The sequence below is a fragment of the Henckelia pumila genome, chromosome 4 (assembly GCF_033568475.1).
Source record: "Henckelia pumila isolate YLH828 chromosome 4, ASM3356847v2, whole genome shotgun sequence".
In the NCBI taxonomy this organism is placed as follows: domain Eukaryota; kingdom Viridiplantae; phylum Streptophyta; class Magnoliopsida; order Lamiales; family Gesneriaceae; genus Henckelia; species Henckelia pumila.
Genome location: NC_133123.1, coordinates 12824881 through 12843454, shown reverse-complemented (window position 1 = coordinate 12843454; position 18574 = coordinate 12824881). Strand labels below are relative to the sequence as shown.

General features: G+C 37.2%; 1 protein-coding gene across 4 annotated transcripts in view; it reads right to left on the bottom strand.

Moving 5' to 3' along the window:
* Positions 1-18192, bottom strand: part of LOC140865194 (acyl-CoA hydrolase 2-like) — a 37744-nt gene extending 19552 nt beyond the window's left edge. Inside the window, exons 1-18 of one of the 4 annotated variants that reach the window (XM_073269750.1) lie at positions 18063-18192; positions 17882-17974; positions 17519-17586; positions 17340-17421; positions 16996-17042; positions 16774-16899; positions 15664-15741; positions 15412-15499; positions 14647-14759; positions 13360-13422; positions 13218-13273; positions 12366-12470; positions 12209-12265; positions 11155-11256; positions 9683-9731; positions 9539-9607; positions 9373-9461; positions 8469-8803 (exon numbers count right to left, since the gene is read on the bottom strand). In XM_073269750.1, the coding sequence (XP_073125851.1) occupies positions 9384-9461; positions 9539-9607; positions 9683-9731; positions 11155-11256; positions 12209-12265; positions 12366-12470; positions 13218-13273; positions 13360-13422; positions 14647-14759; positions 15412-15499; positions 15664-15741; positions 16774-16899; positions 16996-17042; positions 17340-17421; positions 17519-17586; positions 17882-17974; positions 18063-18078 (1290 nt within the window). In that variant the 5' untranslated portion in view covers positions 18079-18192 and the 3' untranslated portion in view covers positions 8469-8803; positions 9373-9383. Of the gene's footprint in view, positions 1-8468; positions 8804-9065; positions 9462-9538; positions 9608-9682; positions 9732-11154; positions 11257-12208; positions 12266-12365; positions 12471-13217; positions 13274-13359; positions 13423-14646; positions 14760-15411; positions 15500-15663; positions 15742-16773; positions 16900-16995; positions 17062-17202; positions 17224-17339; positions 17422-17518; positions 17587-17881; positions 17975-18062 lie in introns of those variants that run through there. The other 3 variants (XM_073269751.1, XM_073269749.1, XM_073269752.1) reach the window with 3 other exon arrangements.
* Positions 18193-18574: the final 382 nt, after the last annotated feature.

The following is an 18574-nucleotide window of genomic DNA, read 5'->3' as shown; positions in this document are numbered from 1 at the left end:
TGGACCTATTTGGTCCTATACCAGTAAGAAGCATAGGGGGAATGAGATATGCTCTTGTTGTTATTGATGACTTCTCTCGATTTACTTGGGTCATCTTTCTCTCTTCAAAAGATCAAACTGCACCTCACCTGATTAAGCTTTTTAAACGCTTGCAAAATGAACAATCTACTGTGATAGATAGAATCAGGAGTGATAGAGGGACTGAATTTTTAAACACCACTCTTATGACTTATCTAAATGATCAGGGAATCAAGCATGAGTTGTCAGCTGCTAGATCCCCACAGCAAAATGGGGTGGCTGAAAGAAGGAACCGTACTTTAAAAGAAGCAGCCAGAACTATGATTGCTGATTCAAATGTTTCTCAAAGGCTTTGGGCAGAAGCAGTTAACACAGCTTGCTATACTCAAAACAGATCTATGATTAATAAACGATTTAACAAAACTCCATATGAGATCTGGAATGACACAAAACCTGATATTTCATACTTCAAAATTTTTGGGTGCAAATGCTTTATCCACAACAATGGCAAAAACCATTTGACAGCCTTCGATGCCAAAGCAGACGAAGGAACTTTTATTGGTTACTCAGCCGTTAGCAGAGCTTATCGAGTGTTCAATCAAAGATCACTAACGGTCGAGGAAACCATTCATGTTGTTTTTGATGAATCTACTCTTTGTACAGAACAAACTCAAGGGAGCATAAATGATCTGAGTCATAGACTGGAAAACACAAATCTACAGGAAGAGAGTGACAGTGATCCATATCCTCAAAAGAAGGATGATCCAGTTCCCTCTATCATGTGTGATCAAACAAGGCCAGAAGAGGATCCACCGGTTGATAACGATCCTCCTGCCAATAATGATCCAGTAAACGAGGACGTTCGTCAACCAATTGATGACAACCCTTTAGGGAATTATTTTAGGTGGAACAAAGATCATCCACCTGGGTTGGTCATAGGTGACCCTTCTGCTCCTCGAAAAACACGTGGTCAAATGATTAATGAATTCTTGCATGCAGCTTTCATATCTCAGGTAGAGCCCAAAAAGATAGATGAAGCTCTATCAGATGCCAGCTGGATTGAAGCTATGCAAGAAGAGTTGAATCAATTCACCCGCAACAATGTTTGGCATCTAGTTCCTCGACCGGAAAATCAAAATGTGATTGGAACTAGATGGGTGTTTCGTAACAAGCTCGATGAACATGGCACTGTTGTGCGTAACAAAGCTCGACTTGTTGCCCAAGGATTCAGACAAGAAGAAGGCATAGACTTTGAGGAATCCTTCGCGCCAGTTGCAAGACTAGAAGCAATCCGCATCTTTCTTGCTTATGCAGCCTTCAAGAATTTTAAAGTTTATCAAATGGATGTGAAGTCTGCATTCCTCAATGGTCTACTTCAAGAAGAGGTGTACGTTGAACAACCACCAGGTTTTGTCAATCCTACTCATCCTCAATATATCTATAAACTTGACAAAGCTCTCTATGGATTAAAACAAGCACCGCGTGCTTGGTATGACACATTACTAAAATTTTTACTGGAACATGATTTCCAAATTGGAACGGTCGATAAGACCCTGTTTAAATTTGTAAAAGGTGATCATGTGTTACTAGTACAAATTTATGTTGATGACATTATATTTGGGTCAACTAACCCCAAGTTGTGCTCAAAGTTCTCTAAACTGATGAAGGAGAAGTTTGAAATGAGCATGATGGGCGAGCTAAACTTCTTTCTTGGACTTCAAGTGAAGCAACTTGAAACTGGAATATTCATCAATCAGTCCAAGTATGCCAAGGAATTGGTAAAGAAGTTTGGAATGGAACAATGCTCAACTGTATCTACCCCCATGAGTACATCAATTAAGCTTGATAAAGATGAAGGGGGAATTCCGGTCGAGGTAACCATGTATCGAGGCCTTATTGGTTCACTGCTCTATTTGACTGCCAGTCGACCGGATATCATGTATTCAGTTTGTTTATGTGCTAGATTTCAAGCTGCACCTAAGCAATCTCATTTCATTGCTACCAAACGAATACTTAAATATATTAAAGGAACTACTAATGTGGGTCTTTGGTATCCCAAAGATTCAAATCTCAATCTTATTGGCTATTCAGATGCAGATTATGCAGGTTGTAGAATTGATCGCAAAAGTACAAGTGGCACATGTCAATTCCTTGGAGATAGACTAATTTCGTGGTCAAGTAAGAAGCAGACATCAATTGCTACCTCGACCGCCGAAGCAGAATACCTCGCTGCTGGCAGCTGTTGTGCTCAAATACTCTGGATTCAACAGCAGCTTAATGATTATGGAATCCGGTCGAGTGAAGCTCCAATCTACTGTGACAATACAAGTGCCATAGCCATCACTCACAATCCAGTGATGCACTCTAGGACAAAGCACATTGATGTCAGGCATCACTTTATCCGAGATCATGTCTTAAAGAAGGAAATCAGGCTGGAATACATCTCTACCGATCAGCAAGCAGCAGACATATTCACCAAGCCTCTACCGGACGCTAAGTTTTCATATTTTCGAAATATTCTTGGCTTAGTAGATTTAAGCTAGTATGCATGTGTTTAGGGGGAATGATTGTCAATATGACATTAATAGATTAGCTGTTACGTTGCCATAAATATTGGCATATCATCCGCCTTTAACTAGTCTCTGACAGGCTTCGTACTAGCAGCTTGGTGCTTTGAACCAAATGACATTAATTGGGCGTCATGATTATGCTCTTCAAAACTTTTTGAATTTCAAAAATACTTTTCATGACATCACCCTATGGCCCATAGGTTCCTATATATACTTCTTTACATTCGTATATCAATCTTTCACCTTTGCTAAAAGCTTTCATATTGTATTAAACACATCATCGAATTACTCTCTAGATTTTGCTTACTCTCTGCTCGAGTTCTTATCTACAGCTATCATGTCGATCCAGAAGACTTGCCTCGCAATCAACTTTGATTCCGTTGTTAAGGCAAACAACGCAGGAATATCTGAGGTATTCACCATGCTTGAAGCCTCTGGACTGAAGAAATTTCTGGAATGCAGCGCCATCTGCGATTTGCCTGTTTTGAAGGAGTTCTTCGCAACCGCTCAAATCGAGCATGGGACTATCAAATGCTTGATCAAGACAGAGGTCTACTCCTTCAATCAGAAGTTCTTCGCCAGCACATTTGATCTGCCCTCCAGGGGTTTGACAAAATGCACGGATCTTCCAGATGGTAACTGCTCTTATTGGTTGAAGGAGTTCTCAACTACTGATGCTCCGATCAAACTGCCGGCCCAGAAGACATCTCTCAAAGCTCCATTCAGGCTACTGACTAATATCGTGGCCAAGAATCTTCTGGCCAAGGCTGGATCTTACGACAAGGTGACGCTGGAGAAATTTCAATACATGGCTTGTATTGCCTCCAAGATCAACATAAACTGGTCAGACATTCTGTTCAATATTCTATGTGAAATGATCAGGGGCAAAGGGCAATTCGAGGGATTTGCTTTGCAAATCTGCCACATCTTGGGCGTCCTTGGAGTGGACTTTTCCAAGACTGAGCCTCTGCATCCCACCAAATGGCTCAACAAGTCTACGATTCTCAAATTCCTGAACAAGAAAGAGACTGCGGTCGACACCTTGCCCTCAACCGCAAAGGTTATTGCTATCCCTCAACCGCTTTCAACGGTTCCGGTCGTGGCCAAACCAGTCCATACCAAAAAGTCTGCCAAGCGTCAACTGATCATCGAATCTGACTCTGAAGATGAATCACGTGAGAATGTTCCACTGATTCAAGCTTTCAGCAAGTCATCCCCTTCGGTCTCCAAAGCAGCTGTGTCATCCACGCCTGCAGGCGAGAAGAAGAGGCAGCACAAGAAGCTAAAGTCTCTTTCTGGACTTGCTCCTACCCTGCCAACGGTCGAGACTACTACCGTTGTTGCTTCTACTGCTCCTCGTCCTACAAAGGGTGTGATAATCCGGGAAGGTGCCTCATCAGCTCCTGAGGTCACTCTAGCTGATCCCAAAGACAAAGGGAAAGGTGTGATGATCTACACACCCAAGGCTCAACCAGCAGCTACGATAGAACTCAATATGATCATCTCTCACGTGCTCCGTACTGTCAAGCGTCATCTACAACGTTTTGACAGATGGCATCACTCCCGCACTCACTTGACACTCGCTCAAATATTTCCTAAATGGAAATCTCTAAACGTCATTGAGCAGAAGATGCTTCTATTTGCTGATACTGAAGACATCGTGGAGGCTCTGGGAAGAAGACATCTCATAGACTTGAAGCTTCGAGGAAGCCTGCTATCTCTGCTAATTAATGAGCGTGTCAAGAATTTCAAATCCAAGAGTCCTACCGCTGCCGATGACTTTGTGATTTTGACTGGACTACAGGATAGTCTACGTCAAATCACTCAACTACTTCAGCACTTCCAAGCTCTCAACAATGTCAAAACACCAGCTTCAGCAGCCTGTTTACAAGCTTATGTGCTGGAAGCACAAGTGATGATGAAAACCTTTCTCACTCAAGATCAGGGTGAAGAAGACGTCTATGCTCTCCCTTCTTCAGATGGGATTCTGACCGATCTCATCACTGCTGACCTCTTTCAATCATCTGCTCTAAGATCGAATGTGGCAGCATCTTCATCGGTCGACCCCTCCTCAACCGCAGTCCAAGCAGTTACTCAACCGGAAGCAGTTGTGATTGCTCACTCCTCTCCAGTGACGACCGCTCACACTTCTCCCGGTCATTCACAAGATGTTTTAGAAGTGGTTGCACAAGAGATACCTGTCACCTCTGTGACAGAGGCTCCTTGCAGTAGTGAAGCAACAGTGCCCCCAACGGAGATATCAAGCACTATTGTATCACCTGCATCTCCAGAACAGCAAGTGACTGATGCTGTTCCAGCACTTCAACCGTCTCCATCTACTGAAAAGTTTATGGAAGATCTCATTATGGATGAACCAAGTGCTGATCCTGGTACTCCACCAACCATATTGGCTGCAGTCGAAACTATTACATCTCCAACTGTACCATTATTGGAAGGTCCATCGGGTAGCTCTCCAGCCAGTTCACCCGCACCACATCATCGTGAGTCTAGCCCGGTTTCACCAAGAAATGACCCAGAAGGGCAAATGCTTCAGACTGATGATTCTTTAATTGAAGCCATGGCCGCAGCTCTAGATCATACCTTGATAAATCGGCTTCATGAGCTCATGCAAACGGTTAGGTCCTTCTCTCAAGACATAACAAACTCATCCTTATCGGTCGATAATTCACGCCAGACGATGATTCGGCATTTCGAGACCGTGTCTCGAGACCTTGCTCGTCTGTCCACAGAGATCACTAATCATCATCGCACTCAAATCAACACGCTCTCTACCGTCTCCGAACAAGTTATCCGATCCGAAAACCGCCTTCATAAGCAGTTGAATGATCGGATGGACACTATGCAAGCCACTCTACTTGCTCAAATCGATGCAAAAATAGACACTATGCAAGCCTGCCTTGGCACTCAACTCACTGAGGTCATCCTTCGACTCAACCAAGGTGATGCCAAAAAGGGGGAAGAAGAGCAACGTAAAGCAGCAGAGGCAAGAAGACGTGAAGAAGAGTCCAGAAGAAAAGAAGAAGCCGACAGAAGAAGAAGAGAAGGCGATAGGTCAGGAGGAGCCAGTTGGTTCAAAAGATGAACAACTTATCTCTTCTTTACTTATCGCAGCTGCATCTTATTTTTTTCTGTAGGTGTAATAAAAATGCTTATTGTACTTAATGAAATTCATTCTCTCAATGAAGTTCATTTTAATGCTTTCATATTGTTCTTGGAACACTTAAGTTTTGTCATCACCAAAAAGGGGGAAATTGTTGAATCCGATATTTTGGTGATAACAAACAACAACTCATTGTATAGGAATGTGCTGCCAACCATTGTATTTCAGGAATCTACTACAACTTCTACCGGAAGCTTGTCAACCGCCTTTGCTCTCGACCGGCTGAAGTCACAAGCCTATCGACTGGCTATCAAAACCAGCAGAGGATAAATCTATCTACCGGAAGCTTGTCAACCGCCTTTGTCTCTCGACCGGTTGAAGTCACAAGCTTATCGACTGGTTATTCAAACCAGCAGAGGACAAATATCTCTACAGGTAGAATGCCAACTGCCTATCAGGATATCTCAAGACAAGTACCTGTGACAAGATGTTCTTTGCAAGATCTTTTATTAAAAGCAGAACCGGCGTGTCAGAAGATATGTTGACTCCTGCAATCGAGACAACAGGTTGCACCAAAATGGCAAAAACACAGAATGACTACAGATAAAGCATTCGACCGTTTATTCCAGTTTTGGACCCTGGAAGTTGTCTGCAGTGTACGATCTTCATGCAGAATCATCAATGCATTTATGAGCATTAAATGTGCATTCAATGCAGCATCAGAACGTTCAAAATAAAGACGTTGATGATTGACCTATATAAAGGGAAGATTGCTCAAAAAAAAAGGGTAGAAGACAAAAAAGAGAGACAAGCAATTCAGAAAAATCTCAATCAACTCAATCACTTGAATAATATCAGAAGTCCTCATCTGATATACTTGAGCACACTTACAAGATCATTCATTTGCTGCTAAAATAAACCCTCGCCTACAGTTCACATATCTGATCGTCAAGGATCATCCTAGGGTTTTCAAGCCTCTCGACCGCTCTGCAGTTTGAGAAGCTCAACTCAACTATACTCATTGTTGAAGAGAATTGAAGCTACTCTGAAAGCTTCCACCAGTCTGATAAGAACTGAGAATCTTATCTATGTAAATCTAGGAGTTTCGGATTAGGCATTGGATAAGTCCTAAGTCTGAAGTGGGTGTATTACAAGACGTTGTAATAACCAAAGTCTTCTAGTGAATTCCTTCCTAAGTGGAAGAAGGGGAGACGTAGAAGGATTAAGCCTTCGAACTTCCATAAATCGTGCATTAGTCTTTACTGCTATTTATCTTACATTCTGCTCATACATTGCATTATAAACTTTGCATCACTAAAACCTCTGAACTATTTCCGCACTATTTAAGTTGTTCAAACCGTTTTAGAAGTTGAGAAAACAGATTAAGTGAACTAAACCTCACTTGATCATTTTAAAGAAAGAAGAAGAAAAGTTTCAGAGTGTATTCACCCCCCCTCTACCCTCTGAACCGATCCCAACAGGTTGTTTTGATATATAGATCTACGTAGCAGATATTTTAAAAAATAGATGATATTATTAGTGATAAGACTATTTTATATAAATATTTTAAAATATAGATAAAAATATGATTGAATTTTAAAAAAAGTAAAAATAATTTTTTTTGTGACTTTTAATAGGTGCGTTGTTTTGCTAGCACAGATTCAAAAAAGACAATATTACAAGTGATAGACTATTTAATTTAATTACAAAAAAAAATATAATTGCGTTTAAACAAAATTTAAAATAATCTTTTTTATGATCAAACAAATTTCAATTTTTACTTTCAATAAGGTGGTTATTTTGATATAATTACATTGTAATGATTAAATTATAAATTTAATAAAATAATATTTTATTATTTTTTTATTATAGTAATATAAGAACATTTTATACTATTGTATCATCTTATCAAATTTTTACGTGATATATATTATATTAGCATTTTTTTTATATTTCTGCATTCATAATCAATTTATTTATATATATTATATTAGCATTTTTTTTATATTTCTGCATTCATAATCAATTTATTTATATTACTGATATCCAAGAAACATGTTCTTTAGACGAAAGAAGCAGCCCAATGCAAAAAAAACCCAAAACAGGTCACACCTTTTCGAAAAATACAAAAAAGTTTAACGGGTTTGTTTGATTTAAATCCTCAAACCCAAACTTCAATTTGCACTCAATTCATGTCAGATGAAAAATATGTTTACACTATCTAATTCACAAAAAATGTTTCTGCTCTGATCTGCGTTTTTTCACCCTGTGTACATCAGTACAAAAAATTTAAAATATGATATTAATATATAATATTTGATTATCAATTGATATAGATCTGATATAAAATACAAGATTTTAAGTAAAAAATTTAAAACTTTTTATTAATATCGACATTTGCAACACATGTTTAGATACTCAAAAAACATATATTTATATCAGATCCAAAACAATTGACACTCAAATATGATATATTAGTACCATATTTTTAATATTTTGTACTAATTTACATCTGAGAAAAGACAAATGTATCATTAATGTTAATGTTTGTCATACATATTGTGTACTTAAAAATCGTATATTAATATCATATTTAAAACAATTTTATTCAAATATCCTATATACTATATTAGTATCATGTTTTCAATGTTTTGCACCGATTTTCAATCGACAAAAAACATGTTGGCCAAAAGAGTGAAAAACATTTTTTTTGTTAATCAGAGACTACAAACATATAATTTTTCTGATATGGACTGCCAGCAAAGTTAAGTTTAAATTTGGGGATTTGAAACAAATTTACTCATTAATTTGACTAAAAAAACTCTTATGATACCGCTCACGGGTCAATTTAATTGCATATATAGATCAAGTCCACCCGTTCTCATGGTTTCACAACATCTTCTAATTTTGGAACTCTTTCCCTTCTTTCCTAACAGAAAGCTCTCGAAACATAACAATCTCTTCTCACTGTGGCCCAAAATTAGTAACTATCTATAAATACACAAAATTATCACCATCATAATACTAAAGTTTCTAACATCTTTTTCTTGAACTAGTTCCTCAACATAGTAGAATCTTGTATTAAGCATGTTCCCTGCATGAGTATCAATCACCTCAACTATGCAGATGCCAATATCACAGAGTAATCGAAATATGATGTTTATGACAATATTTAGTTTCAAACTTTTTAATTGCATCTGCTACACTCGTATATAATTTTTATCACATAGCAAACATTGAACACACTAATACATATCAAGACAAAGGCACGTGTTTGGTTCTCTTAAATTACAGAAGCAACACTTGGAGGAATGATTCTTGAATTTGTGCAAGCAGTACTGCACACAATGACTAATCTTAGCATGGTAATAACAATCTTAGCATGGTAATAACAATGTCATCGCCGAGAAGATACAATCACTCTTTATTTGAATCAATATCCATATAAGTTACTCACAGCAGAAAGTAGAGAGATTGAAGTTACAAGAAAATGAACACTAATGGTACACTCATTTTAGAAAACTACCGGAAACACTAGCAGGCACACGCTAGAAGACATAAAAGACATCAAGACCTTTATTTCTACACCTCTGCAGCTATTAATTAATATGCCATCGATATATGGCCCGTGATTAAGTTTTAAAAATTCGAAATATTACTCACCAAGTGGCCGATTACAATTTTGATGCTGCTGAAGGAGTTGGTGCTCTGGCCCTCCTTAATAACCCTTCTTGAGTCGCTGTAACAACAAGCTGCATTTTACAAGTTGTTAAAGAGCCTTTTACTCAAGACATGTACTATATGAAATTAAAAAAGATCATTTACTTACCTCTCCTTTTTTATTGAAAATTTGTCCCATTACATATCCACGAGCAGCATGAGCATTCGGGCTGTCAATCTAGGAGGTATGAAACAATTCCACATTAGAACTTAAAGTCAAAATGGGTTGATTACCCATTATATAGCTACTTACCGCAAATAATAGCCAATCATCGGCCCTCAAGGTCCTGTGGAACCACATCCTGGGAAAAGAGTGGAGATTGTGCAAGTATTATGTTATTTAAGTTGAGGTACAATAATTGTTTCTACTTACTAGAATAATAGAAACATGGTATTTCAGCTGTTGTACGATCTAAAAAGATTTGAGTTGCATGGTTAAACCAGTTATAGTTTTTGGTAAAGTAACAAGTGCTCGATCCTAAAGTCACGGTCCACGGGTTCAATTCCCGTTGACTACATAGAGTGCCAAGTGAGAGAGAAATTGTCGGGGTACACTACTTGTCCCGGCTGGGTATAACAATCGAAATGTAGAGTTTCAGATGCTAATATGGTTTAAAAGTTTGAATTACGCCGTTACCACCAACTATAACTTTTTAGTAAAACGGCAATCACTCGCTCCTACATATTAGGTGTATCTTGAGCGAAAGAAATAAAGAAGCCCAATTTTTTTAAAATTTAAAAAAGAAACGTCTACTAATATATGATGTATATGTGGGAATTTTTGTTATTGAAGGATAACTACCATGGTCATGCTGCCTATTAAGTTGATTTACCAAATCACTTTTAATGGTAGAAAGCTAAAAGATGATCAAGGCTAGAGATCAACCAAAAGATGGTTTACAAATGTACAATCGCAAATTCACAATAGATACAAAAGAGAGCTATGGAGATTTTTGAAGTTTCTCACAAGTTAATGTGTTTCATCACTTTGATGTGTGTATGAATGCACGCTGAACAATGGGAGTAAAGATAAGGGGTTCGCAAAATACAAGGCAAAAACAATAACAATATTTCTATCAATGGCAGGTTCTGGTTTCTTGTAATTTGGGCCAAGTTTAGTACATTCACTTGGCTAGTATCTCCAGACGCTAAGAACAGTAGTCAAACATAGTTCCTTCTTTTAACATCACAAGCAGAAGAAACATAACAAAAATTTCAAAATATGGGATTACTTGCAAGTGATTTATCTAGGTTGGAAGCTGTACTTCACGACAACTCTCTTAAGAGATTGATTAAAATGATGGTTACCTCACAACTAAGAAAGGACAGCCACATAACAGGGTCAGACTGCTATTTCATGATTGCTCCACAACACAATCAAAAAAAGATTTCATTCAGAGAAAGGACAATAAACCTATGCAGAAGTTATTCGATAGGATTGGCGCTACACATTTGACCGGAAAAATAGTAACATTGCACAATTGATAGAATTAATAGAATGACAGAGAAATCATATCCTCGGTGGTGATTTTCGTGGCTATCACACTGAGGCATGGACATTTCTGTATCCGTCGGCCCAGATGCTACAGTTTTAGTCTTTTCAAGCATTTGAAACATCTTGTTGATGATGAAAAATCAAGAACTAGTTTAATTAAACTACGGAGAATCTGCGGGAGGTGAGAGATGTAAAATACTCACGAGTGGTGAGAGATGTAAAATACTCACGAGTGATCTAGGCTGACGCTAGACGACTTCAAACCCTTCTCACGATGAGGATTCAAACTAACTTGGAGAAAAATGAGATCAGAGGCATATGCCACAACACATCTGGAAAAAAAAAACATATTACCCAGAGATGTCAATCATTGGAAATGTGCAAAAACATTTAACTGCATATAAAATTGTAATCAGAGAAACAATAACATTCGACATTTCTGAATGGCGTCAAATTAAAATAAGCGACTCAGTTCTGTTCCTAATTTTCTGAAACTTCATGACAGCGATCCAAGTTTCAACACTGCTGGTTGAATTCCAAAATTTACAGTACACATGATGGGAAAATAAAATATCCTAGACTACCACAGAAAATAAATAACAGTAGAAGTTTAGATGTACAGATAAACTTGCAACTAATACATGATAAGTGTATCAAAGAGGACAAGTTGTATGTCGTTATGGGAACAATATTACCAAGCCCCAGCCCAGAAGATATTGGGCCAGTGTCAACAGCCCATGGAAAAGGCCACCAATTTAAAGCCCATCAGAGAAGATACAGGTGCCACGTGGGAAAGAGAGGGTAGTTAGTTATGCATGGGAAGGGGAATAAAAGGGAGGGGGAAAATATAGTGAGACAGGATAGATTTCGTTACGTGAGTGCATTCTTGGCTAGAGCAAGGGGAATTCGTTCTTGAGTAAGAGTCTTGGGACAGTTTATTTTACTGAATTTCATTTATATACATTGAGGATTTACTAATTATAATAAAACATTACTTTGTCGAAATTGTTGCTGATTTGATTCACTTCCTTTATTGATCTTATGCCTGAAATCTTGTGGACTTAATAGTGATGGCAACATATGTCAAGGCAGCGAATAGAAAGTTAAAACACCCTACATACAATAGCACATTTCAGGGAAACATTGCAATAAGGAAAATGACGGCACCAATCAAATACAATTCAGAAGCAGATCAATCTTAAAAATGAGCAACTTTAGTTTCACCTCTGCACTCAATCAACATCAACCATACAATAATAAAGAACTGCTAAAACACACTTTTACCTATGCAAAGCCTGATCATCAGAGAGTGGATCTCTTGCTCTAAACCAGTACCTTAAACTGTAGAGTGTTGCAAATACATAAAAACAATAAGAACGGAAAATATTTTCAAGTCTTTCATTGTCAAAACAAATTAATAATAAAGTAAATTATAAGAAACCTTGGAGGCGACTTTGTGTAACTAGTGGAAGTATTCGGATGGCAGAACCTAATCTCTATGGGCCAGGGAACAAACTCAGCTGTTGCAACCTTGTTCCTATATGTCCTGTTAAAAGTAAAATATTATAATCAACAATCATAAACATAGCAAGTACGTCACATAACCCAAATGAAAACTCGTAACAATGACAACTCTTTTAAAGAATTCATCATCACAGAATAGACAGGGAAATAATCTATCAATCTGCAGGACAAGGATTGAAAAGACCAAAGCTCAATCCAAGACATCTTTCATCTCTTACCATCTTATAAAAGAAAAAAATCAGAAGATATTATCAGCCTGTTATGTCATTGTGGGCCTTCAATTCCAAGCCAAGAGAAGCTCACGAAGTAGGACAGTTTTGACCCAATTTCTGCGAGTCTTTTAGGGCATCTTTGTTTACTTTGCCAAACTACTGACAAACTCACAAGGTTATTCAATTCTAAGTAGTGTCTACCCACCTCCATCACCCACTTGCTTAAGATTATCAGTCTACGGCCATGGTATGGTTGCCTACATCTGGGCACTTGCTCACCAATACAATTACGGTCGAACAAAGGTACAGGTAGGGACAATTAAGTGTTATTGCAAGAGTACCCAAGAACAATCAAAACTTTACGCATTCTATAAAAACAAAGTTCTTCAAACACTTGTTCTTGAGAGTCCTTACATTAACATACACATCAAGGATGTATCGAAACATATCTCCCTGTTCATGTGGCAGAGTAAATCCCATGGACTCTCCCTTAATCTAATATCCTTCAAACCTAGACAAAGTGCCACCTATTAAAACTAAAGGATAAGAAGTCTGACCTGGGAAGGCGGGGATCAAAAATACGCCGATCCCGCAAATCTTCCATTGATAAGAGCTGATAAATAAACACAATTTTCAACTTCTTCTGAAGAAAGTCAAGAAACAAACAAATTATTAACACTGATGGAACAGTTTGAAAACCTCGTCAGGATAAGGCACTGAAGGAATTGTTGCCAACAGGTGATTGAATCCTTCTTCCTCTTTCTGCAAATTTGTTTGCGTAACGAATTGGCATTAACACAAATGAAAATTCAAAAATTAATCAGATATCTTGGCTTCTGTATCTTGGTAACCTTCAACTTTTGATATCATTAAAGAACAATTGTCTCCATGAAGGTAATCATTTCAGTCCAAAAATATGAAACTGTAGCAAACCACAAGTATAGTACAAGCGGTACATATTAAGATGCATTAAGCAGTATATAATTCTAGTAGTTTGGAAAATGGTGGCAGTAAGAACCCATACAAGAAAATATGAGAAGGAATCAATGTTTTTTTAAGTTGGCAAGCGAGCTAAAGATTAATGTGCCAGAAAACAGGAAATGAATTTCAGCATTTATATATTACTGAAGCTAGATCTTTTGACCTCATGGCTAGAGTTGAATGCCATATGTCCACTGCAGAGTAGGAAACCAGAGGAAGCATGAAGATTCAGATTAAGAGTTGGGCAATGCTTCCACAATTTTTTTTAACTCAGTCAACATAGGGTTTTCGATGCAGGGGAGATCCCATTTGAGAATCTGAAGAGTTGTAAACATATTATATATCTTTTTTTGGTCCAGAATTCCATTCTTCAAAGCATTGGTAGTGGATTAAGTTCAAGAATAAATTTTGAAAGGGCTGACTACCTGTTTCAATTACTCTTCGTTAATATAATTGTCTCCCAAGTCCCATGATTGATTCATTAATGAACATGAATTATTTGTTTACTTTAAAAGACTATGGGAGGTAACATCATTAAATATATGAATGATGGAATTAACATTTGCTACACAAAAAATACTGATACATGAAAATGTGAGAATGTGAAATTATTAAGAGATTATGATAAGATCATCTATAGATACTAGATTGATTTTATGTGTTTAGATTGCTAGCGATGGTCTTAAATTGATGGGGTGTATCTTCAATTACCATTACCATATATCAAGGAATTGTTCAGTTAGGAATCCCAATCTTTTAGATTCTATTCTTATTTTTTGGAGATTCTGCCTTATAATAAGTGTATAAATACACATCATACTATTGAAAAATACAAGAGTTTAGTTATCTAATTCTTCGCAGAAATACTTCCGCAAACTGGAAACCTGCAACCGGTGTAATTTATACAGCTCCTTTGATACAAAATTAGCACACCGAGGTGTCGACCAAATAATGGTTGCTCGCGAACATGAACAATATAATTATTCCTAATGACAACGGGCATACCTGAAAAGAAGCAAGCAATGTAAATACAACCTTCCCTTTTTGAATTGCTTCTACCCTTCGCGTTGTAAAGCTTTTTCCATCACGCACACGGTGCACTTGATAGATAATCGGCACTGAAATCATTGAAATTTCTCATTTAAAGTCAGGCATCAACTACCAAGTGCATTCCGAATAAAAATTATCATAATAGTTGTTGATAGATTGTGGTACAACTAAAACGGGACTTCCGTGAAAATTGGAGTAAATGTTAAGAAATTAGAAAATTACAGGACAGAACCATAGCTGGGTGCTCTAAACCACTAACTAAAACAGATATCGAAAAAATAAGAAAAAATTTGTTCCAACACTGAAAATGGCTATAGCAAATACTTGGTCCGTCTTACACAGCTCATAAGAAGAGGGAATCAATTTAAGATCACATCAAGAGAGGAAAAAGTATCTTGTTCAACAAGGAGACATAAAGATATTGCAGAGGCCGATGGTATTTTCCTATCTATATACCACAGAACATATTGAATCTACCGTAGGGTATTATGAGGGATGTTGAGATAATAGCCATTCTATATCGATAAAGTCAAATAAGTAGCAGATGCCTTGTATTAGTTGATTTCATTCTGCATTGAGGAAAGTTTTTCCAATGACAATCAATTAAGTGAAATATAGATCCACAAATAGCATCACATAAATGGACTCAACAAAGTTTAGAAAGTCGATAAGTCGAATAAAGTTTGGACAGTCAAACAAAGTAAATTTTCACAAACTTACTGTCAAAATCCCCAACAAGCAGGAAGTATGCATGCAAACTGTGAACAACCTTAAGACAATCGACTGTCTTTGATGCTGCAGCCAGTGCCTGCAATAATGAGATCAAGCCACATGAAGGTCAATTGAACATTGAAAACACAACTGTCCCCAAATTTAAAACAAATCCTTCAAGATGTCAATTTGAAGAAGACTGAACCGAGCACTTGATAAAGTTTGCCGGGACAAATTAACTAAAAGGAATACCAATCATACCTGTCCAACAAACTGCCCTCCAAATACTTTGCCGAATTTGGGAGCATCTGGTAAAGTGATTCCTTGAAAAATGTTAACCTGTGGACAGAAAACATGCAAATGAATAACAAATCCTGCACATATAGACAACACAAGAGAATTAGAGTGTCAATAAGCATGAGTCCATGAATTAAGTGGATTATTAAATAAAGTTTTCAAGTCTCAACTCATAATTCATCCAAACACAAAACACCATATCTCCCGTGAGAATGATGATTTGAAATAAGGGAAAATCACAATCACGTCTACATTAACTATCACTTGAAAGACATTTTAGTTCCGTGACTTTGTTTGCCGCAGGAAAACAAGAAAGCCCAGAATATTGTACTTTTCTTCATCGTGATTTATAACCAATCCAACCAAAATGGAGACACCAAGATACTTTTGATGTTTAAAGAAATCTGCTTCCAGGCTATAACAATCAAAAGAAAAACTCGGTGCCTTATGTTATAAAATCACAATTCATTAAAAAGTAGTGAATCCACCATATAAGGGGGTTCACCGTTTTGTCCTCAAAGTGCACCTACAATGTTGTGGGGGAAAAAGGGTTCAGACCACCGACAGTTCTTATTAATGAAATAACCAAAGTTGTGATTGTCATGCCTTTAACATGCTTTTGGATGAAGGCATTTGACCAAGGGAAATTTCAAATTCACCGTCTCTCAGTTCACACTATTGTAGTAACAATTACAATAAATTTGAAATGCAACCAACATTGGTGTCATAAGAAATTTTTACTCCAAATGCCTCCTCAAATTAAATCTATCCACCCAAGTCAACAGCCTCCATCCAAATGCAATCTTAAGGTCCTTCCCAAAATGTGGAGGACACACTAAAATCCCATCAACAGTATCAACTGACATAAACCAGGCTTATAAACTCCTTTCAAATTAGTTTGAGTGAATAAATGAACAGTGTTTTTCATATGTTACCATTCAGTAATTTCTTTCGTAAGTACAAAATCTACTTACATTTCAAATAGAAGAGAATATTAAATGTGGCTCGAAAATGCAGAGAACTAAAAATATCAAATATGCCACATAACAACAATACACAACATATTGAACATACATCTACAGGATCCAGATGTAATATTTGCTCCATAAGTGAGTCTTTCTCCATAGCCTCATCCGAACTCCAGATTGATTTGGGTTTCAGTAAATTTATGTGCTCAGCGGGCAGAATTAAGCAAGTCAACTGCCATCACAGACAGTGGTCTCAGAAACATACTTGGGTAACAACAGTGAAGAGGTGCAACAGAATGCGTTGAAACTACAAAGCAAAAAAACCAACCTCTGACAAAGCAACCACATCCGCCTGATGAGTAGGTGTTGTCATACCTGCAACAGCATCATACTCCTGTAATAGTACTCGTAAAGTAGCAATGAATACTGTGCTAACAAAACCTCGAGAATATTGGCATGACAATAGACAATGCTACACTCTCAGATACAACTTATGCAAAAATAAAGCAGAACATAACTAATATGGGCACTTAACCTGCATATCATAGTCACGATGAATCACATCAAATTCATTAAAGACTGTCTGAACAAAAGTCATGATGAACATCATCCCGTGAACAAAAAGATAAAGTGAGTGTGAAAAATTGGAACCTCTCAAAAGTAGCATCTAACCTCGACCAAAGTAATCGTATTGCTTTAACTGAAACTCAGGGCTGTTAACATCATCAGCATGAAATGATCCACATACTTCAGCCTGAAAATAAAAAAAGTAAGATCCATAGCTATAAAAACAGAAAATAGTCATACAAGCGCAACATTACTTGGAACATGGATGAAAATAAATAAAATACCTCTCCATTCCATATGAAATATATGCCATCTGCAACTTCACCTTCACGAGCTACATAATCGCCTTGATCTAGATTAAGACATTGATTTGATATCATAGCAAATAAAGCTTGAAACTTTGACCGTTCCCAAATCAATAAGCTCATAAGTACATCAAGAAACTCAAAATGATTGGGTTAATCAGTGATCGTTCGGGATTGAAAGTTCAATGATCAAAACATCAAAGAAGGTCGATAGGAAATGAAAACCAAACTAAACGTCAACAAGCACACTAGAATTCCCAAATCGAACACGGACGGCCTAACCAGTATTTTCCACTCAATTCAAACACCAAATATCCACAAAAAGTGGTGCAATTGATTTACCGTATCGTTTGAAAGAAACTACTTGAGCGATCTTCTTGAGCGAAGAACTCGGGAGCCTCTGCAGCAACGGCACACCACCCAAGAACTCGATCACTGCCAATTCGACACAAATCAAGATTTTACTCGAAAAAGCACAATTTGCCCACTAGAAATTCGAAGGCTATGAAATAAATGCGTATACCCAACTCGGAGTCCATGCCAAACTTGTTAACGAATTTTGTGCGGAAACGCTGGAAAATATATCCACAAAGGCGAGCGGGGAGACACACACCTACCAATTTTCACATGTGCGACATTATTTTAATGCTCGCACGTGGAATAATTAGGTTTTTTTTATTGTCAAGTTATGATCGTGATGGATGGAAAATTGTTCGTTTTATAAATATTTTCTAATCTAGTCTTGGAATATATATACTAGTATTCATGCACACGCTTTGCGTGTGATATATATAATTCTATGTATTTACATATATATATATATATACTAGTATCCATGCACACGTTTCGCGTGTGATATAATATATAATCCTATGTATTTACATATATATATATATATATTATCGTGATTTATTTCTCACCATTAAAAAATAAGTGGTTAAAAAAATAACATGGAGAAGAATGTGAGAAAGTGAGATAGTTATATGTTTGTTGGGGTAATTTGGTACAACCATTAAAATGACCAAAAATGGTTAT